At 48.6% G+C, this 25,082-nt stretch overlaps 2 protein-coding genes across 2 annotated transcripts; one reads left to right on the top strand and one right to left on the bottom strand.

Moving 5' to 3' along the window:
• Positions 1 to 1,323: 1,323 nt before the first annotated feature.
• Positions 1,324 to 4,649, top strand: LOC119392757 (uncharacterized). Its single transcript, XM_037659713.2, has 2 exons — positions 1,324 to 1,585; positions 4,306 to 4,649. The coding sequence occupies exons 1-2, from the start codon at positions 1,351 to 1,353 to the stop codon at positions 4,479 to 4,481; spliced, it is 411 nt and encodes a 136-aa protein (XP_037515641.2). The 5' UTR covers positions 1,324 to 1,350; the 3' UTR covers positions 4,482 to 4,649.
• A 1,954-nt stretch (positions 4,650 to 6,603) lies between these two features.
• Positions 6,604 to 15,865, bottom strand: LOC119392758 (alpha-tocopherol transfer protein-like). The gene is made up of 5 exons (XM_037659715.2): positions 15,751 to 15,865; positions 11,519 to 11,781; positions 10,605 to 10,775; positions 8,571 to 8,681; positions 6,604 to 6,780 (listed from the first exon to the last, which is right to left on the bottom strand). The coding sequence occupies exons 1-5, from the start codon at positions 15,863 to 15,865 to the stop codon at positions 6,604 to 6,606; spliced, it is 837 nt and encodes a 278-aa protein (XP_037515643.1).
• Positions 15,866 to 25,082: the final 9,217 nt, after the last annotated feature.

Raw genomic sequence — 25,082 nt, forward strand, 5'->3', positions numbered from 1 at the left:
ACATTTCCTAAAATGAATGTCTTTTTTCTTTGTTCTTCAGGAGAATCAAAGAAGTCAGGTAAGGAAAAAGTAATCTGTGTGTACCGGATGTTTTTCGCTTTTTCCAGAGCATCAAGGAACGCCCAAGCAAAAAAAAATCATGTACGGTGACATTCTCGACATCCATGCTTGATCACAGGAGCGCGCAGTGGTCGATCTTTCCACCTATACGTTTCTCTGCGTCCAAATGCGTCTGATTCTTCTAATATGCCCCAAAGCTTGGAGTGAACGGCTTTACGGCATGCCGTTTTTTGAAGTCATGGGTGAGGACTCTGAGAAAGTCAACTCAAAGGGACACTAAAGTGAAACATTAAATCAATCTAGATTACTAAATTATACCTTGAAATCTCTACTGTCGTTAATTTCACCACCATAGGTTTGCTAATAGAAGAGAAAATCAAGGTCGGTTTAATTTTTTAATTTCGCGCCAACATTCCTGCACTTGTATGTTAGCGTGACGTCACGGATTTCAAAGTTATTTTATATATAAAGGCGATGAATATATAGCCGATGGCCACTGATCTAACTTATACGCCGTTGGTAAATTTAGACGACCGTGTGTGTCCTCGACACCGAAGTTGTACCCAACTTCTGTTGAGTGCACGAGGATGGCTTAGTGTTCAAGTTTTAAAGGGACTGACAACCGCCCAGAACGTGTCACAAAGGCACAGGCGAAAGTGGAAAGACTGCGGAATAAATAGTGACAGAATCGAGCATTCTTATCAATAAGATTTGTATTTTTTAATTGAGCTTGAATCACATAAACCGGCACGTCGCATCGCCTGGTATCCATGGCACTGCACGAATTAGTCGTTCGGATTGGTGTACGCAGTGTGTTGTTGTTCTGGCGCACCAGAATTCGTCCTCGACATTGCAATGTGTATATTATGGCATCCCCGCTTTATTTTGTGCTTATTGCGAAGTAAAAGGAGTTCACGCTGAGAAGCGGCGCTGACTTCGCGGCAACTAGTGGGACAATGTCGAGCCACAGCGGATGCGCGCGGCGTGCACGCGTGCGCATTGATCTCAGCACACGAACACGAACCGTCGTCGCGCTCGCGTACCATTGGGAGTATCAACACAATGGACAAAGAAGAAGGCTTTCTTTCGCCTTCCAGTCGTCTTAGACGAATGCATGACGGGCCCTGTGGGATTTTCTTGGTGGTGTTTGATTTTGCAAGCCTCTAATTGGCTAATTCAGCCTATATATGTGTTGCTGCTTCTAATAAAGTATAACTTGTAGTTCCCCTTTGTGTCCTGTTCATTCGCCCGGTCCTCATGTGTGTGTTTTAAAGACGCTCTGAGTAGCCGATGCTTTGCAGGGAGCACATCCTGCAGCAAAGCCGCGAAGCTCGCTGCCTGGTGATGAGCTTCGACACGCTCGAAGCGCCGCCCGCCCTGCCCGCAGTGTCAGTGGACAGTGGCAGCCACGACCTTGCTCGCATAATTCCCACCTCTGTAGTGCGTCGCGTAGGCGTCGACGATCCCAAGCTGCCCAGAGGAAAGGAGTCTCCCTTCCGCCAGATGATAGTGCCCAAGCCACCAGGTGTGTAGTATTGATTTTATCCGTTGAAGCTCATTAGTGTAAAAACGGCGGATGCACGCACCTTTTAGTGCGATAGCAATTATACGGACACTCCTGGCGCATTTGTGCCGTCGCCGTGAGGTTCCGTATAGAGTCCAAGAGTGATGACATCCCCCCACGCGTCGTATGTTCTATGTGCGAGTGAAAGCGTGCGAGGGCAGCCGACGATCGCGGCTCAGGCGGAGATGGAACGCACGGGCCGCCTTCCGTCGCGCGAAAGGACAATGGGGGGGGGGGGGGGGGGAGTGGTGCAGGAGGAGGGGCTGCATCTATGGCTTCGGCTTGAACTGCGCACTTTGAGCAGCCGGGCGCGGTCACGCGCGCCCTATCTTGACAAGGATCAGCAGACTGCTCGTACCTTTGTACGTGCTGTGTTCTCACCGCTCAGTTTGCGTTGAAGCGATAGACAGAACGAAGATCGCTTCGCTCGCTGCAGAGGCCGCGTTTCCTTACACCAGCGTTTTGGTGACTTACGTCATCAGGTCAGCTGTTAAAGGTGTTAACTGGTAGCCCTACTTCGCATAACATCCCAACTTGTTGCATCGCATTCATCGCTTCGCCTTTTCGGTGAAACTGTGAATTATTTTATTCTACACCGTTGAAAATTCAAGCGCGAACTAAGGCACGTACAAGAAAGTGAACGAAAGACACAGACCGACCGAAAGGAAAGAGATGCAGCGTGCGCGATTTTGGCCTGTGTTAGCACTTGGGGACGGTGCGCATGTGTTGCGGGTAAACATGGTCTGGTTTGGTATATGTATTATTTGTGAAATAATAAAGCTTTCGGTTGATAATAGGCGCTCGCTTCGTTTGCTTTCTTGTCCGTGTCTTAGTTTACGCTTGAATTTTCAGTGACGCATATTCACCAACTAGTTCGTGTTTCCGTCTTACGTTTCATGATTCTACTCGTTATTTCAGTGTTTCATCAATGAAACAAACTCCTGGCTTAGCCGACTTTGGAGATCGGCGAAAGTATCTTAGACTCAATCTCTTCCAAAAAAGTCTTGTTTTAGTGACACCGTCTTAAAGCTGATGTATCCTCATGCCACACCGCCATATACCAGATTTGCTTATACTAGCAATGGTTGCAAACACCTCCCCGCCATCATCGCTGCTATAACTTGTCCCAAAACACTTCAAATCAACTTCTAATACACATACCTCTTCTCGCTCCCTTCACTCTGTGAGACCTCCAGACAATTGAGAATAAATAAATAAATAAATAAGTAAATAAATAAATAAGTAAATACGTGTGGCGGTGAAGCGATATGCCTAAGCCTGAATATTGGCATAAAAACCTCGAAAATTCTGATGGGGAAGTTTTTACATGCTGGTGACTATTGTGCGAAAACATTTGAAATGCGCCATTTTTTACAGTTTCAAATTAAATTTAAACGCTTCGGTTTCTACGATGTGCGGCCATGTCCTAGTAGCACATTCTCAATCAGGATGCGAGTCACGCAGTTGGGAAGTGATTTTGCAGCCACAGTCAGCAAGTATGAATATAGTTTAGCATTGACACGGGATTAAAGTGTTCGCAGAATTCACTGAATAGCTAAGCTGTAGAACTGTACTCGAATGCACGATATTAACGTTTTAATTATATAATTTTGAGCTGCTGAATGAATTGCCCCGATATAACGGTACGTATTAGGGCCAGTTGGGTTATGATTCGATCAAAAATCTGCGCTGTATGACAGCGACTAAAGAAAGCACACATGTGTACACCACGACGGTCTGTTTATTCGCTCTCGTCTTTTCGTTCAGCGTTTTTTTTTTTATGCTCAAATAGTGTTCTGAATTAAATTTATCAATATTTGAACTTGAATCAAAGTTATTTTACATCGGAAAGTTTGCGAAATATTTGGAATTGAATCAAAGTCGCAAGACAAAGCGCGATACAAAACATGCAACTACATCTTCTTTAAGAAAATACAAAATATATAGAAGGGGTCTCAAACACACCGCCCGCGCACGTTTCGCTATAGCGGCCCGGCCGGCACATGACTGTCATCGTCCTATACATTTTTTTCTAATGAACAAGTCAGGACTGCGGTCAGGGATGACTGATGAGCACCTACGATCGTTTCCGCACAAGAAGATAGTGCACACGTTCCTTCTCTCGTCCCAGCTAAGCGTTGCCAGCAGTAACGTAGCCATACATGTTTTTCAGAAGTGGGGGGTGTTCGCCATACTTTACGTGTGTTCGTGCGTGCGTTTGTATGTGTGCATGTATATACACATGTGAAATTTTAAAAAAAATTAGGGGGAAGCACTACGGTCACTGGCCCGGGGTGCACCCCCCCCCCCTCCGGCTACGCCACTGATATATGAGATATAGAGAAAGCCTTCTGTCAAAAGGCGACGTTAAGTGACATTGCACTGCCTTCACCGCGCTCCAGCTTTCTTAATCATCCCAGCCCTTGCGGGACTGAATTTCGTGACTGCGGCCCGCTAGCTGAGGTGAGTTTGAGACCACTGATATAGCGCATAGTTCGAGGTAAACGCTTTTGTTGCCGACCTTTTGTGAGTGTAAATAGTTGGTAACTCATTGGTCGTGAATCGATGAAAATTTATTGGTAACATTTGACGCGATACTTCGATTCAGTCCTCAGTATTTTGCTTCCGAAGCTCGCGTTCATCTCGCTGTTATACGAACGACTTCTCCTCTGACGTTGCAGTACCGAGCTCACTACTTCAACCACTGAGAAGCGCGCTTTTCATGTCCGGCTTCGAAGACTCGGACGACACGACCTCCACAGTGGGGCCCCGTTCCTCGCCGACGCAAGGTGTTTATGGCCCTTCACGTTCAAGGCGTTTCTCGGCATCGTTTGCCTCGTCTTCATCGTCGATCTAGAGAGAAAGCTAATGATAACTTGCAATTTTACCTGCTCAGTATACGTCACCAGAAGTATAAATCAACATACTACTCACTAACATTTTTGTACGTCACCAGAAGTATAAATCAACATACTACTCACTAACATTTTTGTAAGGTATACTAAAGATACAAACGATTTCTCTCGTATCAGTAAGTTACCCTTTTTGCAATACCACAAGCACAACTCTTCGCACGAGAAAATGCTTAGTAAACCAGAAGATTCGCAAAAAAGGAAATGCGTGTGGCGGCGCCACCTTGAGGTTCCCGCACCAACTCGCTATGATGGCGTGTACTAAGGCCCACGTAGTTCTTAATCGGTGAAAAATGAAACGCATACCTTAACTTTTGAGGAGACCATGGAGAGGCTTAGTTTCTAGCAATTCACGGCTTCTAGCGTAGCAATTCTAGCATAGCAATTTCTAGAAATATTCTAGAAATTCACTGTTTTCATTGTGATAAAGCACGATTTTTTTCGAACTTATTTGAGATGGTCGCCAGAATGGGTAGGACGCTTGGCGTGGAATGACTCATAGTAATCTCACGACCCAACATGACCACAGAACTGCACGTGATATCAGTTTTTATTCTGAAGTCAATATTTTAAACTTGATTCTTTAAGTGTCTTGAATTTTTCTTTATTCTGCCTCGCAAAGAACACAGGAGGACACGAAATGGCACAAAGTTTGTTTGTCTTGCATGAGGCTGTTCATGACGCTGACCAACGCTAGAAAGAAGAAAGACGCCATGCCGATGACTCCCGAAAACAACGTTGAATAGGAAAGGCTGTAACCGACAAAGTCTAACGATACATATTCCCTCTTTCTCTTCTCTGATGTTTTTCTGACAGGCTCCGAACCACCGGAAAAGAAGTCTACGAAAGTGAACGAGAAAGTGGACAGCGTTGATAAAGAGAAGAAGACGTCCACGACAGCGAATGCTAAAGCGGAAAGCGTGGAAAAAAAAAAGACATAAAATGCCCGACATCCGTACACGTCTCGCTGTGAGCGAGCCCATATCGCATGGATCTATTAAATCGGAAACCTCAACATGAAGCTCGTCTCGATGTGGCTGTCTTGAGAAATTTAACGCAAGTGTAATGGAATTTTCCCTGTGTGTTATCTTACTTGAACCTTTCAAAAAAGGATATGTATAACGCACAAGTACGTGTGTTTTAAAACAATTATTTAGCTATAGGTTTGTTCGCTATGTCTTACTCTACTTGAACCTTTAAAAAACGCTGCGTTATCATATACCTGAACTTTTTAAAAATTCCACAACATAAAGACAGTGCCCAGCGTCTGCCTGAAACGACTATGAACAACCACCAGGGTTGGTTTTTGGAAGACTGTTACAAGACGATTGCACCTCAACATCTCGCGTGACCTGAGCTCGCGTCACCAGAGCAGAAACGTACTACGTATGACGATTAATGACGTCACACGTGACGTTTCTGTCCAGGTCACGTGATCCCGAGCTGTTGAGGTGTCAATATCTGTTGAGCTCCTTGTCAAGTCTACAGTACGCTGCGATGTGCGTCTGTTGCGAATGAGTTCGGCGGAATCTTACAAGGTGGCGGAAGTGTTATGAAGACAACCACACGTTTGCAGCACGAAGCCATGAGGAAATCCATACGGATTTCTCAGGAAGGAAAGCTCTTCCTGTTCCAGGGATCGAACCTGGGACCAACGTCATCTTTCCGGTGCGGTCATGTGACTGTGTGCGCCTCCGTGGCTGACTTCGGGCACCGACACGGCACACTGCAACCCGATACGTTGTTACCTCCGCTGGTACGAGTTGGTACAATTATTTATTTCGTCTAATGCAAATAACCGCAGAAAAAAAAGAAGCAGTACTCGAAGCTTGTGTATGACGCGTTGTGTTAACAGTATGATACAGCTCCGTTGGTACGAGTTGGTACAATTATTTATTTCGTCGAATACAAATAACCGCAGAAAAAAAAGCAGTACTCGAAGCTTGTGTATGACGCGTGGTGTTAGCAGTATGATACAGCTGTATTTTACGGTGAATTAAAATAAAAGCGCAGTATATGCGCGACACAGTAAACGCGCGCCTCGTATCGCGTCATGCGAGAGGACGGCTAGTCTTGGATGTAACCGTACTCGAAGTCTTCGGCGAACGCGGCCTCCTTGGCCTTGAGCCACTCGTAGCACACGGAGGCGTCGAAGGGTCCCCTGGTTCCACCGAACTCTTTAGGGAGGATCTTGGCCGGGAACCGTTTGTGCAGCGCTTTGGTGTCTGTGCCATGTAAGTGCACCTGCAGTTATGATATGTAGTTATATTGTGTTTATATAGTTTCTAAAATTTAAAGCAAATTCTCGAAGTGGTCACGACATTGCCGTATTGCTTTACCACAAAGCGTATCGCGACTCGAAGTAACGGACGCCATGGCAGCGAATTCGCCATGACAGCACCATTCTTTTTCTAGAACGAAGCAGATTCAAGGCACTCCGTTTACTGTATTTTGGGGCAATTTTTTTCAGCAACCTATGTTACGCCCACTTCGGCACCACTAAAAGCACCCGTAAGGACAAATTTTTTTCCTTGCAAAAATACTCTAGGAGATCAAACAGTGCACTAAAATGAGTGCCCACAATTTTATTGAACAGAATTTGAGAGGGTCGAGCGCAATGTCTGGGACGTTTTCTGCACATTTTTGTTTCCTTTTTAGGGTGATTGTGTCGCGCAGTGCATTTGAAAAGTTCATGTTAAGACATTTACCATCACCGTGACTCCTTGCCCAACATGACACCTGTATGCCGAAGCTTCGGTCGTTTTCCGAAGCAGTTCCAAGTGATGGCGTGGCTCTGTGGTAGAACACCTGACTGCCACGCAGAAGGCCAGAATTTGATCCCCCCCCCCCCCCACCTAAAGTGATGGCGTGGCTCTGTGGTAGAACACCTGACTGCCACGCAGAAGGCCAGAATTTGATCCTCCCCCCCCCACCTAAAGTGATGGCGTGGCTCTGTGGTAGAACACCTGACTGCCACGCAGAAGGCCAGAATTTGATCCTCCCCCCCCCCCACCTAATTATCTAAGGGGGCGCGAAGTCTGCCCCAAACATTTGCTCGGTTGGACCGGTCCCGTAGTTGTTCAATTTGCAGGGTCATGACCACGCAGGTGTTTTGGCGATAATGGCGGCCGAGGACCCATGATGTTGAATTCCAAGAACATTCTACTTTCCACCTTTACCCCTGGAAAGCCGGGGACCAAAGGCAGGTCGTTGTGAGAAGCACGTCATCGCTTCATTTTCATTTTTGAATCCATTGCCAGAATCCTTCAATCTGAAGGACTCTGCCATTGCGAATCGTTTTTCTTTCGAATTCGACCAACGGGAGGGGGGCGCTGCAGTAAACTATGTTCCTCCTGATGGAAAACCTTGCGCGCCCCGCCACGGTGGTCTAGCGGTTATGGCGCTCGGCTGCTGACCCGAAGGTCGCGGGATCGAATCCCGGCCGCGGCGGCCGCATTTTCGATGGAGGCGAAAATGTTTGAGGCCCGTGTACTTAGATTTAGGTGCACGTTAAAGAACCCCAGGTGGTCGTAATTTCCGGAGCCCTCCACTACGGCGTCTCTCATAATCATATCGTGGTTTTGGGACGTTAAACCCCAGATATTATTATTAAAACCTTGCGCACGCCCGTGAGGTCAACACAAACGCCGAATAACAACTGAAAGGGTGCACTGCAGCTGAAAAAACAAAAACAAGAACATAACTCATCTGTGCATATGCAGTAATTAAGGCGCCACCTGTCAGTCCGGCACTCGTGGGCATAGAGTTAACAGACTTATTACCTCTATGCACGTGGTAATCTACGAAAAAGAGTTTGTGTAAGTTAATCGAAGGCTGCGCTTGCACTACTAAGCGGATGTGTGCTAAATCGAACTGCGTTCGCGGTATGTTGCGCGCGCAATTGGTCGAGTATATAATCTAGTCTGGGAGTTCGTGGCACCTAAAATACCAATCGGCGCTTTAATCTGTGTTTGCCGCTGTACCTATAGCTAATAGTCTGGTGCGGCACGCGTTTCGCTGGGTAGATTACTTGCCTTTGCGATTGACGCTGCGTCTAAGAACGGCGTGACCATCTTGAAGAATACGTTGAAGCTGTAAGGCTGCTTCACGATGTCAACGCGTTTCTTCCTGATTGGGTAGCCGGGCTGTAAAAGGTACCATATACAGATTTCTCATGTCTTACAAGGTCTGTAAATATATCTACCACACGTAAACGTAACGAGTAACGTATACTCTGCTTTTATCTCTCAGCTACGCTCCCGCGCACACTATAGAGGGATGGAATCCTGCAGCTGACTGACAGAATGATGCAATCATGTTTGAATAGAACAATTGCTGTATGCCAAGCCTCATAGGCATGCGCAGGGTTCCCCTTCGGGGGGGGGGGGGCGAAGGTTCATCGCGACGCCCCCCTCCCTGTTAAGTCAACATATGGGGCAGACTTTGCGCCCCCCTGTTCTTAGGTGACTAGGGGGGGGGGGGGGGCCTGCCCTCGCCCCCGTGCGCACGCCTATGCCAAACCTCGCTAGTACTTCAACTTTCACAAAATATGATCGTTAACATGCAGGGTTATTTCAGCTTGCCTAGTATATATCAACGTGAAATATTAACTAAAACATGCTAGCACTACGTACGTTAGTAGTCGTGCTAGGGCAGACTACTTTGCACCTACACAACGCCACGAGAGCGTTGACCCCTAATGCAGATGTTAATGCAGATAAGCTTAATGCGAATTGAGCTTATCTATCATGCAAACTGAGCGGTGAGAACACAGCACGTACGAAGGTATGAGCCGTGTGCTGATCCCTGTCAAAATAAAGCGCCCGCGACAGCGCCCGGCAACATAAAAGACAGTTCCTGGCGGAGCCATGCAGCCCCTCCTCCGGGACCACCATGGACCTTTCGCGCGACGGAAGAGGCCGGCAAGTTTTCTCTCCATCTAGACACAACAGATCATGTACCGGAAGCATGGAGGCAAAAACTTTATATCTGACCCCCACCGCGTAACATGGACACTCACTTTCACGAAGGCCAATGAAAGGCTCGAGTAAAAGACTTGGCGCGCAAAGTTGGATCTAAGCGAGGCATCGTCTACGTGGACGTGGCCGGACCGTCATCAGAGGGGTATGAGCAGCGGCTGTCATTCACCACGATTCTCAGGTCAATGGGCTCTCCTTCAGAGCCCCAAACACGAGCGGAAGGGGTAGCAATAGTGCTAGCAGCCCCCGATCCCAGATGCAATACGGTTATCACAGACTCCCGGTAAGGCCTCTTTTCAACACATAGTTGGGGAGGTGGCACTACTGGCCTGCAAAATTCTCAAGAATGCCGAAAAAGTGATAGATCACAACCAGTCCAAATGTATTATCTGGACTCGGGACACGAGGGTTTGCAGGGTAATGAGATTGCAGACGCCATGGCCCAAGCGCTTACCTCCCGGGCGTCTCGTTCCCCAACCCTTGAGGACTCTGAGAACAGGAAACCACTGCTGACCTTTAAAGAAATTTATTCGATTTTCGAGAGCGTCATCGACTCTATCCGGAGCCTGCTAAGGGTCTGAGTGGAGCAGATGAGCGAATTCTACGCAGGCTACAGACCAATACTCTGCGACTGGAAGTACCCGCACTCTGGGGAGACCTCAGACGTCTTTCACATTGAGTGGGCATGCACCCAAAACCCCTCTCTTTCACCATCCCCCACGCGAGAGGCATGGTAGACCGCTATCCACGACTGCTCTTGACCGAAAGCCCAACGGGGTCCAAAGGGCGAGAGTGGCGGCTGAGTCTCGCGGTGTCCCGGACTGAGGACAGCGACCATCAGGGGCCGCCAACATCGGCCCCCGAAACCTCTCTCTTTTAAATAAAGTTTGTTCTCTCTCTCTCCGCATGAGCTGCGCTCGTCGACTGCCCTCGCACGCTTTCACTCGCACATAGAACGTGCGATGCGCAGGGCGATGTTATCGCCCTTGGATTTTTACGGAACCTCACGTAGACGGCGTCGGCAAAAATGCGCCTAGATCGAGCGTCTGTGCAATTGCTATCGCAGTAATAGTGAATGGAAGGACTCACAAAGATTCCCGTGATGCCACCGATCCTCGAACTGGGGACTGCTAGAATGCTGCTGTAACCCCAGCCGTCGAAGTCGCAGAGCATGCTGAGGCCATTCTCCTGCGCCCCCTTCTTCGTCATGATATACTCGAAGCACAGCAGAATGGCACGCACCGCGTCGATGAAAGACACCTGCACTCCACCACGGACATTGTTCATATTAAAAGCAGTCATTTTCAGAAATTCATTTATTGAAATAATAGGCAATGGTACGGGCAAATTCTCAATCGTGGTAACTGTTGTTGCTTTGTGTAGGAGACTTTCTGGGGTCCTGGACGAGACGGTTAGAATTCAGACACTGCCTCGTTGAAATGTGAAAGCAGAGAAGTGTTGTAACTCTGCAAAAGAGCGCAATACTGCATAGTCACGACGGCGCTTACGGCGTCATGCTTTCGGTTGCCTCGCCGTCATCTCTTTGAATAAGAAAACATTTAGGGGCATGTTACACTCTCTGTAAAACATGAAAGCGAAAGTCTACTGTACAATTGTTAATGCATTAATTTATGCAATCCGGGAAAGACGTGAGGAGTCGCAGTGTGGGAGCTCAGACGATTGAATTGTACCCCCCCCCCCTAAGCTTAAGCTTTCTCCACCTCCTTTATGTTGCACTTCCTCTATATCGGTCCCCACTTGACCAAGCGACGACGATTACGTCACATGGTGATGCCATCATCTAGAGTCATGTTAGGACGTTGCACATTTTGAATAGCTGTGATGTCATTTGGACGTCACACCATGACTTCATTAGTGAAGTATCTGACGTGGATTTTTGTACGACTTCATTCGCCAGCCGTGTTTCGCTCAATTGCGAAATGTCGCAGCCAGTGCTGCTGTTCCTCTGTGCTTTCTGTACACGCCCACTCTTTCACGTGTACCTGATTGGGGTTCCAGGCGCCCGCCCTGAGAATGAGGATGAAGCGACCCTTCCTGTCCTTCTCGGGCAGCAGGCCGACGAGGTTCCTGGAGAAGACGTGGTCCAACTCCGAGGGCAACAGGTTGCGGAACAGGTCGGCCTCCTTCCTTTTGGAGTCGTAGTAACGCTTCAGCACCTCGAACGCACGCTTGTGCTTCGCGTGGCAGAAACGAAGGAACGCCATTAAGAAATCGCTGTCCATCTTGGCGTTCAGTGACTCGTCCCCTTCAGCGGCAGGAAAAAGGGCCAGTAAAGTTTTTGTACATGGCGCATTAGCGAAAAGCGACTGTAAACAAGCCGTGACAGATCTGTAGCCTAGAAGTACTGCTCCCCTAGCGGGTCTGACGAAGATGTGCAATTGCCAATCCGCGTTATGGCCATCTCCAGGAGGGATAAAAACGGGCACACAACATCGACACTAACGGCGAAAAAGTCCCATCGCAGCACTGACGCGGGCCTGCAACACGCCCAGACCAATTAGCAGCAAAGCTTTACTTGTGCCGTACTGCGTTTGTTATATGAACTTTCAGCAGGGCCTTAGCGGTAGACAAGAGGTAGAGCGTCTGCGTATATAGGGGTTCAGGAAGGAAGAAGGAATGAAAAGGTCTCTATTTTCTGCCTCTCGTCGAGGGGGCACGGATAAGTGCCTTTAGGGATGGGAAAGTAAAGACGAGTACGATTTCGAATGCCATTCGGTGCCCGCCGGCTTTTTCTGAAGGGGAAAGAATTATCTCGACCGAGCGCCGAGATGGCTCTTGGGACGAGGGCACTCAAATGGGCTCAAACCACTGTACTCATGACAGAGCGTATAGGCTTGGGTGTGTTGGTAATCCATTTTACTATTTTAGCGCACTATTTAAGCCGGCACCAAATGAAATGAGAATTTTGGGCCGAAGTCATGAAGAAATGGCACATGAAATACTCGAGGCCTTTCACATTGCAAAGGGCGAAACGTGTTGCAGTGATAGCTCTGTGGCGTTGCGCAGAATGGAACAAGATTTCCTGCAATCGTTTTTATAATCTCCAGAATCAAAAAATGACACACAGTAATTGCATGCCATGTTTTTGTTATGCCTATTTGGTTAGTTCGGTTGATGTGAAGGCGATTATGATATAACCATGTGACCGCGTGAGTGTATATATTTCAGCCTCGCTTTGGTGATTAAAGAGTTGGCAGTCTCGCCGCTTTCTTACCTCCTTCACCGTTTCCTGTGTTCGTCTGTTTTTGGCTGGATATCATTCCTAGGATTTGGGGACATCTGTACGCGGCGTCACCTCTCAGCGGCAGCAACGGCGTCCTGCCATAACTGAGCGGGAAATAGGCGAAAAAAAGATTACATCTCTTGAAAAAAGCCAGTTATCAAAAACGAATCCGAGTTCTATATAGCCGAGCCCCACCGGCACATTTTGGTAAAATTGCAGTATCGCAATACAAAGCGTGTGGCTTCCCAGGGCAATTGAACACCGCCCATTAGAAACACATAAGGCCCCATTATAAAATATTAAACACTCTGGGAAGCCACGCGGTTTCTAGTGGGACACTTTGATTTTAACAGAATGTTCAAATAAGTCTCTGCTGTATGAAACCGGTGGTCGTTTTTGATAACTATCTTTTTTCGTCAGATATGATTTTTTTCGCCTATTTCCCATTCAGTTACGGCAGGCCACCGCTGTCACCGACGAGACGGCGCTACGTGCACATGTCTCCAAATCCTGGTCAAGATATCCTTGATGCAATGCACCAACTAGCCCAACGAGCTCTACTACAGACATCAGAAGAACGACACAGACAGCGCTGTGTACGTGTCGTTCTTCTGTCCTCTGTCTTGTTTAACAGTGTGCTAAAATAGTGAAATCGACACTGTATTCAATAACGCGCCCCGCCACGGTGGTCTAGTGGTTATGGCGCTCGACTGCTGACCCGAAGGTCGCGGGATCGAATCCCGGCCGCGGCGGCTGCATTTTCGATGGAGGCGAAAATGTTTGAGGCTCGTGTACTTAGATTTAGGTGCACGTTAAAGAACCCCAGGTGGTCGAAATTTCCGGAGCCCTCCACTACGGCGTCTCTCATAATCATATCGTGGTTTTGGGACGTTAAACCCCAGATATTATTAGTATTCAATAACGCTTACACCGTGCTTCCGCTCTGGTTTGGTACATAGTGAGGATGTATACATCTGTGCAGATGCGTCGATAGCGACACCTTGTGAGTACTGACAGGCAATGCAAAATTGACAATTTCCGTTTCCTTGATATGCCAGTGTTAACGCCAGAGAAAGGAAACGTGTAAGTTTTTGCCGTCCAGCATGCACAAACCAGCCTTACAGCAATGAGCATTATCATGACGAGTTAACACGGGCCGTTGGGTTTGCGAGCTCTGCGTCCTGCATATGAGGGCAGTTGTTTACGTGCAACTCGTAGCAGACGACAGGGCTGCTACTGAATGAAGGAAGGAAAGGGACTTTTAAGGGCTCATATCAGAAGTGTTTAGCGCAGATTTATAAAAACGGGACAAGAAGAGACAACACGTACACAGGCGCTAATTTTCAACGAATGATTTATTTGAACCCGGGTCACCCATATTTATACACTGAAGAACGAAAACTCGCGCATGCGCAGGTACAGCACCTTCGAGGAAAACCAGTTCTTTGCTTGTCAAAGACAGTGACGGGGTACTAACACAATCTTTGCCGAGCCCATGAATAGTTGCTGATTTGGTTTTCCTCGAAGGGGCTGTACCTGCGCATGCGTGTGTTTTCGTTCTTCAGTGTATAAATATGCGTGATCCGGATTCAAATAAATCATTTGTTGAAAGTTAGCGCCTGTGTACGTGTTATCCCTCCTTGTCCCGTCTTGATAAATCTGCGCTAAACACTTCAGATATGTCGTACCAACAAGGCCAGAAGTCAGCCCTTGCTAGATTCATTTAAGGGCTCGTTTTTTCTTTGCTAGACACGTACAATATTAATGAGAACTAGCAGACTATAATGCCAAGTTATTTGAAGTAGATTTGATATAAACGTGAAGAAAGTAAAGTGGACGAAAAGATAGCTTGCCGCCGGCAGTGACCAAACCTGCAACCTTCGAAAGTATTCGAAGGTTGCAGGTTCGGTCCCTGACGGCGGCAAGTTATCTTTTCGTCCACTTTACTTTCTTCACATTTATATAACTCCCTACAAATAACATCCCCTATACTTTCCTTGGCAGTATTGACTGTCAGTTCTCATTAATATTAGGGCTGCTACTAGTACGTCACGAGTTGCTGTTTCCACGTAATAGAGTACGTCAGAATGTGTTGACATGTCGCTGTGAATCTGCCCCCTTGATATCGAAATCGAAAATGTTTTCTTTTTGAAGGGTTACTGTCACAAATATATGGCTTTTGCTTTTTTTTTTTTTTTTTGCTGCAATATGATTGCTTCAGCGCGCGACAGATACTAATTACAGTCTGTTTATTACCGGCCTGTCTCAGTTTCGGTTTGAGAGAGCTCCGAGAACGACAAGCTCTGATGACGATGATGAGTTATGGCTGTATTTAGATCGCTTCGAGGAAGTTAGGTGTCACCTTCAAGTCACCTAAGATAAAGTTACTGTATATGCTACCTTCAGGTAGCAGAGTTGCGCATCCGTCTTCCAAACGCCGCTAGCAACGAAGCGTTGCAGAGAAGCTGACGCTCGGGTCTTGTATTTCTCGATCGCGCCGCTGCAGCGAACTGGATTGACACTAGTCATTCACAGTAAAGTTAATCACCGGTCTTCGACACGCCATGCAGACTTGCCGATCGGTGACCCGGTAGGCATGTCGCCTGCAAAAACGGAGCGCGTCTTCGCCGCATAACTGTGGTTGCTAGCCAGACCTATGCGCAACTCTGCTACCTAAAGGTAGCATATATACAGTAACTCTAACCTAAGATGATGTCAATGTCGCGACGTGCGGCGTACAGCGCTGGATCGCGCACGCGAACTTCAGAATTCAAATAAATTACCTCGCAATTAATCTATAGATATATATTCGTTGTTGAGACGGGAATCGATCCCGCAGGCTATCTCGGCCTCGAAATTTTGTGTCAGTACCCCTTAAGGTACGGTATTACATATATTCAATGCGTTCCAAGGCACGATACTCTTTTTAGAGTTTGTGACAGCAGTGTTCCTACAAGCAGAGTCTGGGCAGACAGGAGCAGTGTCACTTACGGTCAATGAGCTTTTTCAAATGTTCCAATTCGCGCGACGTCGTTGGGCTCACTGGGCTCGCCGGGGAGGGACCATCCGATTCGAAGTCTTCCGAGGACGGTGGACTACCTGCCATCTCGTCTTTGCGAGCGAACGGTTGGTTGAACGGTTCGGACACGCGCCACGCAGCAGCGCGTGGAACAAGCTCACGCTATACTTCCTCTTCGTTAGACAAGAACGACGCACGCATTTCTGTTGTTCTCACTGAAATTCCAACTCGTCTCTCCTTCGTGAAGCTTTGCTCCTCTGACTGCATGCTCGCTGGCGTACTACTCGTTTTCTGCCATTTTCATTTGAATTTCGAATCGCATTTCCATATGCGCCGATGGCCGCCCGCCGCTGCGAGCGGCCATTGCCACTGCTCAATTTGCTGCAGTATCAGCGGATCGCATGACAAAGCTTGCCACACCGTGTAATCTGAACGTATTTGTTCTTGTCAGCAGCATACGTGTGTGCGTGTGTGTGTTTGTGTTTCTGAACAGAATCGATGGTCTGGTGCGACGGAGACTTTCTACAGCTCAGTAAATGTAATAACTTTTTCAATATATGCGCTTTAATATTTACACTTATGCATTCGCCGTAGACGACTCAGAGGCGAAAGCCACCTTCTTTTTCTTTTCTGTCGATTTATTGATCCTCCCCCGCCCCCTTCGAAAGCTTTCTACACCGAACGCGGTTTCGCTCTGCCTACTGGATGGCCTTTCTGGACCTCACTTGATTTTGCACTGCCTCCGTGATAGACCCACATTTGACCAAGCGACGATGTCATGTGACGACGTCATTATGCGACGCCACGTTATGTGACATCATGATAACGTCACAAATTTCGGCAATATGTGACGTCATGATGACGTCATCAGGCGATGAAGGTTTTTCTTAATCACTCGTGTTGACGTCGCCGATGGTCAAATTCGCGTTTGATGAGGCATCTGGCTTTCACCTTGGAATTGGTCTGTGTCCCTAATCCCGTTAATGAGGACGGCAATCGCCGGGCGGATTCTAAGGGCTGGCGTCAAGGCCCTCCGAAAACGCACCACGAAAGCACGGACAATTTAGAGTTGGTCCTTTGGTGCGCCAGCGAACGCCGGTTGTGGTCCAAAGACCGAGTCAGAGCCGAGAGTCGATAACACAAACGAAAACGAAATATATTCTCAGTTAAGGCAATACCAATATCACAAACACGTGCACACTCGGCTGGTACCAGTTACAACTTCACAATATAACTCAGATGGTGTTTACACAACGGGAGCTAAACAAACAGATCACACGCAACCAATGCAATCACATGCATTAAACTATTCGATGACCGTTAAAGTCCTGAATAGATAGTGGCGTATCCAGTCCACAATACTTGGACGGTAAACGAATGCTTCTCTTCAAGGAAACACTCACGCCAGCTCCAGCGTTGATCGTCGTAGCTCAACCGTCGTCGTGACTTGTCACGGCTCACACGGCGTCGTCATCGGATTCTTCCAGATCCACGAGCGATTGACCGCACACCATCATAAACACGTCTTCTTTGGCTAACGGAGCCACACTTAGCGTAACTTCACCATCACCGGGCCGACTGACTCGCTCACTGACTTGCCGACTCCCTTCACTGACTGACTGGCCTCGTCGTTTGCACGCTTTTATCCCTTCTTCCCCGGTTTCTAGAAGCGTCGGGATGTTTCTTCTGCGTGCAGTACAGCTAAGCCTGGGGAAAGGGCGAGAGCTTTCTCGTATGTTCGAATCGCGACGGCATCGCTCGCGGATGCGTCACCCTCTCCTTCTAGAAAGATCCAGGCCTTGCCAGGCGTTCGATCGTGTTTACGGCGTCTGGCTCGAGTGGGTGAGGAGGATGCGGCGCGCCGGCGTCTTTTGATGCTTGTTTTTTCGTCTTTCGCGCTTCTTGGGCGCGCGATTCGCGCCGTTCTGTCTCGTAGCAGTTTGAAAGCGGCCTCGCGCGCGCTTTATAACGCGATCGTTTGTGACACTGCCCCCCACTTCAAGAATATTATCACATAATATTCAAACAACACAAACGAGCGCGCACATACACATCCAAAAATGTGCCACATACAGAGTCCATAACTCAGTCCACACACAATGCGCGTCACATTCATAATAGAACTCTGAATACAATTCACAGGGCATTTCAATGTCGAAATATAAACCCAAGTACATAAGTACAAAACGCCATCATACATTTCGTATAAAACAATGTGAACGCACAAAACAAAGCTCTTCAATTATAATGCATATACAATTATATCGATAGCATTGTACACATAAAATAACGCAAGTAACACTTCGGCTCACTAGCCATACACACTTCCCGCAGGGTATAAACACAACACATTCAAACTCAAAACACTTCAATTCCAACACCCTGTCCTGTTCAAACAGACTCGCGCTTGCGCCCCTTCTTTCGGTGCTCGCTCGCTCTCTTTCTGTTTCTCTTGTTTTTCTTGCGAGCCGTTCCATTTGACGGTGCCGGAGGGGGCGTCTCTGCTGCCGTCGACACATTTGACGCTAGCAAGGCGTGGTCGCGTTCGTTAGAACGTTCGCGGTGCTTCGCCAACTTCTGCGCGTCGTGGTGTTTTGCTTGAACGACCACCTTCGTCATCTTTTGAGCCGCAGATGATGGTGGCCGCTCAGTTGCAATGTCACCTGCTCTGCGTGTCGTCACCGGCGGTACAGTGACCGTTGGAGCTCCATTGTTGCCATTCTCTGACGCCTCGGCTTCAGTATGAGCTCGGGTGACATCTTTCCTGAGATTCTCTTCCGCGGTTTCTTTACGTCGCGGTTCCTGAACTGACGAGGGCTCCATCTTCGGGGCTTCTCCCAAACGTTCAGGATCGTATGGCCCTCGAGCTCCGTCGATGTTTCCCACGATTAGGTCAAACAGGGGGTTATCCATGCACAGGGCAGTAACTCTCCCGCTGAAGTAAGGGGTCTCAACCTCAATCTTGGCTTCGGGAAGCATTCGAATGGAACTATCAAGCAAGCGAACCGGGGTGGAATTGCCTGTGAAGTCACTCTCTCGGACCAATTTCTTTCGTACGATAACCGTGGTGCACCCACTATCCCTTAGTACTGTGACTTCCTTTCCCCCAACTTTCCCCTTAAGTGTCGGCATTCCTTTAGTCGAGTCTGTTGTCACCGCAGCACCAATGAAATCTATCTTCCTGCTTTTCACCTCGGCTAATTCATCTTTGCCTGCTTCTGTTTCCACTTTTGGCGGGGCATACGCACAAGCTGCTTGGTGGGCTTTGCTCACATCACTTCGACATGCGTCGGCTTTGTGCCCAGTCTGACCACATTTAAAACACTTCATCACACTGGGGCGTGAGAAGTTGGTCCGACAACTGTTAGCGCGATGACCCACGCGGTTACACAGAAAGCATCGCGGAACACTCTCTGGTGCACGCTTGGTTTCTTCAGGTGCCGATCTCTTTGACTCCTCGTGAACTTCTTTTTTTACTTTGGCTAGATTCGTGCCACCTTGCGCTTCCAAGAATTGGTCGGCCAATTCAAGCATATCCTCGAGCGATTTAGCTTTCCTCTCTTTCAGATACAGCGACAGGCTCGGGTGGCAACTGGTGAGAAATTGCTCTCTGATTAGAAGCTCTCTAAGCTCACCGTACTCCTGTGCCGTCTCTGAAAGTTCGATCCACCTGTCAAAATAATGGCTTAGTCGCGCGGCATACTGCGTTGCCGTCTCGCCATCAGCTGGCTTTCCCGTACGGAACCGATCACGGAAGCCTTCCACGGTGAATCGAAATCGCTTCAACAAAGCAGCTTTCACTTTCGTGTAATTAGCTGCATCGGTAGGTGTCAGCCTACCGTACACACTGAGCGCTTCGCCACTCAAACAAGTGCTCAAAGCTGTTGCCCATTGCTGCTCCGGCCAATTTTGGCTTCTAGCTATCGTCTCAAACCTGTGCAGGTATGCATCAAGGTCATCTTTCCTCTCATCAAACGCCACAAGCAGTTTGCTTGGGTTCAAACGGAAGCTATGATCTTCCCTTTCGCTGCTCTCCACTCTAGCCTGGACGGGAGTCTCTATGCGCTGCTGCAAACGGAGCCGTTCGAGTTCCAATTCGTGCTGCCGTTGCCTTTCTCTCTCAGCCATCTCAGCTTGCATCTGTCTCTCTTGCGCCTCTCTTTCTTCTCTCTCCCTCTCAGCTGCTAGCCTCTCTCTTTCCACCGCCTCCTTTTCCTTTTGGCTCACCCACTTTCGTAGTTCGGCCCCAGAAAGACCCATCTTCTCACCAAGGGCAACTAACTTCTCGAGATCCATGATGCCCGTCAAACAAAACCTAGCCGCGTGCACAATACCTCTGCCTAACTTCGAATACCAGTACACTCTCTGCACACAGGTTAGCGAGAACGCGGTGCAACACTCAAAAATCGTTCGCAAGCACTATCAACGTCTCAAGGCTCTTTCTCCCTACTTTGGACACACTTTTGCACCAAAAAGGTCCTGTGTCGCGGACGCCAGAATAATTGTCCCTAATCCCGTTAATGAGGACGGCAATCGCCGGGCGGATTCTAAGGGCTGGCGTCAAGGCCCTCCGAAAACGCACCACGAAAGCACGGACAATTTAGAGTTGGTCCTTTGGTGCGCCAGCGAACGCCGGTTGTGGTCCAAAGACCGAGTCAGAGCCGAGAGTCGATAACACAAACGAAAACGAAATATATTCTCAGTTAAGGCAATACCAATATCACAAACACGTGCACACTCGGCTGGTACCAGTTACAACTTCACAATATAACTCAGATGGTGTTTACACAACGGGAGCTAAACAAACAGATCACACGCAACCAATGCAATCACATGCATTAAACTATTCGATGACCGTTAAAGTCCTGAATAGATAGTGGCGTATCCAGTCCACAATACTTGGACGGTAAACGAATGCTTCTCTTCAAGGAAACACTCACGCCAGCTCCAGCGTTGATCGTCGTAGCTCAACCGTCGTCGTGACTTGTCACGGCTCACACGGCGTCGTCATCGGATTCTTCCAGATCCACGAGCGATTGACCGCACACCATCATAAACACGTCTTCTTTGGCTAACGGAGCCACACTTAGCGTAACTTCACCATCACCGGGCCGACTGACTCGCTCACTGACTTGCCGACTCCCTTCACTGACTGACTGGCCTCGTCGTTTGCACGCTTTTATCCCTTCTTCCCCGGTTTCTAGAAGCGTCGGGATGTTTCTTCTGCGTGCAGTACAGCTAAGCCTGGGGAAAGGGCGAGAGCTTTCTCGTATGTTCGAATCGCGACGGCATCGCTCGCGGATGCGTCACCCTCTCCTTCTAGAAAGATCCAGGCCTTGCCAGGCGTTCGATCGTGTTTACGGCGTCTGGCTCGAGTGGGTGAGGAGGATGCGGCGCGCCGGCGTCTTTTGATGCTTGTTTTTTCGTCTTTCGCGCTTCTTGGGCGCGCGATTCGCGCCGTTCTGTCTCGTAGCAGTTTGAAAGCGGCCTCGCGCGCGCTTTATAACGCGATCGTTTGTGACAGTCTGCAAGTTAACGAAACGAAAAATATCAAAAATATTACACGAACAACAAACGTGGTATACTTGACAGGGACAGCAATTTTTTCCATAATCATATGAACACGGTGAAATCGACGAGAGTTGGCTTGTGCGCAGGAGTCTGAACGTCTGCTCGCAAGAGTGACTGATTGCTCGCCGGGCTTTTTGCGCACGCGATAATTCTTGTCGGCCTCGCTGGTTCGCGCCATGATGCTCTGGGAATTTTTTTATTTATTTGTTTATTCAATACTGCAGACTAATGGTCCATGCAGGGTGATTCGTACAAGTACAAAAGAAGTAGCAATGACACAACAACAGAGAACGTTATTTTGCAGTTTGATCACATGTGTCGGTAAGGCAGTCCCATTCACTAATGGTTCGCGGAAAACATGAAAACTTAAATAGGTCAGTGCGAGCAAAATATGGGGTTAAGGCGTTTGAGTGCTGGTGTCGGGTGGGCCTGCTAGTGAGGGGCGTCAGTTGGAACACTTGCGCGATAGTATATTAAAGATTAGGAAGCTTTACACGTCAAGTATACCAAAAAATGAGCGAGGTCATGAAGGCACAGGTTTCCCTGAAAGGGATTTGCCGCCAGAAACACATCGACATTGATCTCCAGAATGTCAGAAATGTGGACGTCGATTTTGAAATATGGAGTTTCTGCTACACAGTTATGTTTCAACACATGGTGATCGAATGGGGTACCATCGATAACGAAAAAAAATTCTTGAGTCCATTCATGTCTGTGTAGCTCATGAACACACTTATAAATAAAATAAAAAATATGAGGAAAGGCAGTCATCTGCGGGTCGGGCCGCTAGCAAGGTCCGCGGGCCGCGTGTTTGGCACCCCTGCTGTATCGGCTGCGTTATGGCTGCGTTGTCGGCGCTTGTAAATTACACGTGAAATGAAATGAGAGCAGTGAAAGACTTCATAAAGTTCTCTCGCCGTCACTAAATAAAAATGCTCGTCAGCATCGCAAGCACTGCAGCGGAGAAAGAGCGCGCCCAAATCATTTGCCCGCCCGCACTACACTGTACGACTGTACCCGCACGGATGATGATGATGATGATGATGTGGTGCCGTTCCCTTTATAACACCTCGCCGCGTGTATGGCGGCTTGGCAATAAAAAAATACAGGAGTATGAAAACCCCAGCTAAGGGAAAAAGAAAAAAAAGGAAAAAAAACGATTAAGGAGGATGTGAGGGACGACCTACTCTATGAAAAAAAAAGAGGGGGGGGGGGGTCCGTTCACTTCGCGACCCTCTGAAGAGATAAGATTCTCCATCTTTCCAAGCGCCGCTTAGTGCGCTCCACCGCTCCTCTGTTCATCTCCCCACCATCACCCTCGAATCCCAGTGCGAAATGCAACGGAATGTCTCCTCTACATTGGGGTTCGATTTCCCTGCACTGCACCACAATGTGTTCCATAGTTTCGTCCGCACACTCACAGACCCTACACAACACATCCTGCTGCTCACTATCTATAGTCCGCTGGCGTTCCAAGGTGCGCAGGGCCCCAGCTCGCGCCTCGAAGAGCAGGCTGCTTCCAAGGCTATTGTCATATATGAACACCGCGACAATGGTCCGCTTGTGTTGTCCATACAAGGTCATAGAGCTCTTGCCCCCCATCCCCTGCATGCAGCCACAGCTCCTCTTCCTTCTCCTGGACACGGTCGCGCACATCCTTCACATATTGCTGCCATATGTGTCCGCCTGTATAGGTGCCGTGAAGAAGCCATATTTCTTCTCAAGGCGGTATATGCGGTTTGTCCAGTTGGTGCGCATATACGTCGCTGAGAGGTAGTCAGAGACCTGTCGGGCGAGTCGCTCTTTCCGCAGAAAGGCAAGCAACCACGGTAGATCAGTTTGCTTGCCGCCTCCCGTGCCTCGAAGGTGGACCACCCGAGGTCTCCTTGAACAGCCTCGATAGCTACTGCCCCATGCGATCCCAAAGCAGTGCGGCCGACCTCTCGCTGCCGTCGTTCCAGCCATTCCCTGGTCGCATGAGACAAGCAGACAACGGCGTTGCAGAAAGTCAGTGCCGGCACATGCGCAAGCTTCCACATGTCGCGAACCATGAGATATCTGTTGAATCCCCATATGCTTCTGCGCCGGAGAACACACTGTGCCCGCAGGGCCATCCGTCTGACTATTTCCTCGTGTTCACTATAAATGTCGCCTCCTGCACACAGCGTCACTCCGAGGTACTTGTATGATGAGGCAACCCCCAGCGCCTTTCCGGACAGCGTCAGGGTTTCGTTGCCCAGTGTCACACCCACCAGCTGTACTACTGTCGTCTTCTTGGCGTTATAGCGATCGAAGCCCCAGCTTTTCGACTTCCGCTGCACAGATGTTGAGTAGTGCCTGCATGTCTCGATGATTTTCTGTCATTAAAACGATGTCATCTGCAAACGCTAGTCCCGGCTCCCGGCATCTTGCGATTTTCGTCTATACCGGTGGTGCTGTATTTCAGGCTGAAGCCAAGGGAAGACCTCTCTATCGCTCGCTCAAGTCCGGACACATAAAATAGGTATAGTATCGGCGATAGTGGGCAGCCCTGACGGAGACCCCTCGAAACCTCCACAGATTCTGTCGTGACCCCAGCAAAGGACGTCGTTAACTGTGTTGCCGCTGTACAACTGCTTAATTGTTGTAAGTAGTGTTTCCGGGAGACCCAGGTCTCTCAGGCAGTTAGAGAGACTGGCATGCGGAACATTGTCATATGCTTTCTCCACATCCAGGAAGCAGCAAAGCAGTCCACGGGTTTCTTTTCTGGCAATCTCGGCCCAATGCGTAATCACGAAGAGGTTGTCTTCCAACCGCCTGCCCTTTCGGAAGCCATTCTGTAGTTCTGTGAGGAGACCTTTGGACTCCGCCCACCCGTAGACCCAGTCTTTTATCACCTGCGTGAAGGCTCTGTATAGCGTGCAGGTGACTGTCAGTGGTAGTCGCTTAGATGACTTGTATTGCCTCCTTTCTTGGGGATCAGCACTACTCTGCCGAGTCGCAATTCTTTGGGTATCTCCTCGCCATCCAACATGTTGGTGAAGAAACCAGCCAACTGTTCTTTGCAGTCTGAGCCTAGACACTTCATTAGGTTAGCTGGTATGCCGTCAGGCCCTGTGGCTGTGTGCGTCCGAAGGCGGGAGAGTGCACGTTCGACACTCCTGTGTGAGAAAGCCCAGTTTGTCTCCGAGAGGTGCGGAGCGGTCGGCACACTTCGAGTCTTGCTTGTAGGACTGTCCTTTGCGTCTGCAGGTCAGTCGTCCGTCACGTCAACGGCTACCCGTAGCCCCGTAGCTACCGTAGCGGCTGCTTGGCGAGCTTGCCGCTACTTTCTGCGGCCTGCGCGCCGCCATCTACGAACGTTGGTTTCCTCTCAACGGCACACAAAACATAGCCTTTGAGATTTGGGTGTAAAGTCTAAGAGATCTGAAGAAGCAGGTGTTAGAACAAGTGTTGATTGGGTAACCATGTACTATTTTCTTAATTTGTAAGCTTATAACTAGCCACTAGCTTACACTTTACATGAGTGCTAAAATTTTGTTGTGGCCTTCGCGATTGACGTTGGTAGCGGCACGTCGCGGAGGCCACGTTTTTGTTGAGTCAGTTTCGCTTATGATCATCACAATGTCGCTAGTGTAGCCAACGTTTATAGAGTGTAGCCTAGCCGTTCGAGCCAATCACGAAGGGAGAAAAAGTGACCAATCAAACTCACTGCAGTCGGTCACATGGCGTACTGCGACGATATTTAAAACCA

This window comes from Rhipicephalus sanguineus, chromosome 5, assembly GCF_013339695.2.
Source record: "Rhipicephalus sanguineus isolate Rsan-2018 chromosome 5, BIME_Rsan_1.4, whole genome shotgun sequence".
In the NCBI taxonomy this organism is placed as follows: Eukaryota; Metazoa; Arthropoda; class Arachnida; order Ixodida; family Ixodidae; genus Rhipicephalus; species Rhipicephalus sanguineus.

Coding starts and splice junctions, on each gene's coding strand:
- LOC119392757 (XM_037659713.2), top strand. CDS start 1,351: ATGCTTTGCAGGGAGCACATCCTGCAGCAAAGCCGCGAAGCTCGCTGC. Junction 1,586..4,305: donor GATAGTGCCCAAGCCACCAG/GTGTGTAGTATT, acceptor CTGACGTTGCAG/TACCGAGCTCACTACTTCAA.
- LOC119392758 (XM_037659715.2), bottom strand. CDS start 15,865: ATGGCAGGTAGTCCACCGTCCTCGGAAGACTTCGAATCGGATGGTCCC. Junction 10,776..11,518: donor GCGCCTGGAACCCCAATCAG/GTACACGTGAAA, acceptor GGTGGAGTGCAG/GTGTCTTTCATCGACGCGGT. Junction 6,781..8,570: donor ACGCAGCGTCAATCGCAAAG/GCAAGTAATCTA, acceptor TCATAACTGCAG/GTGCACTTACATGGCACAGA.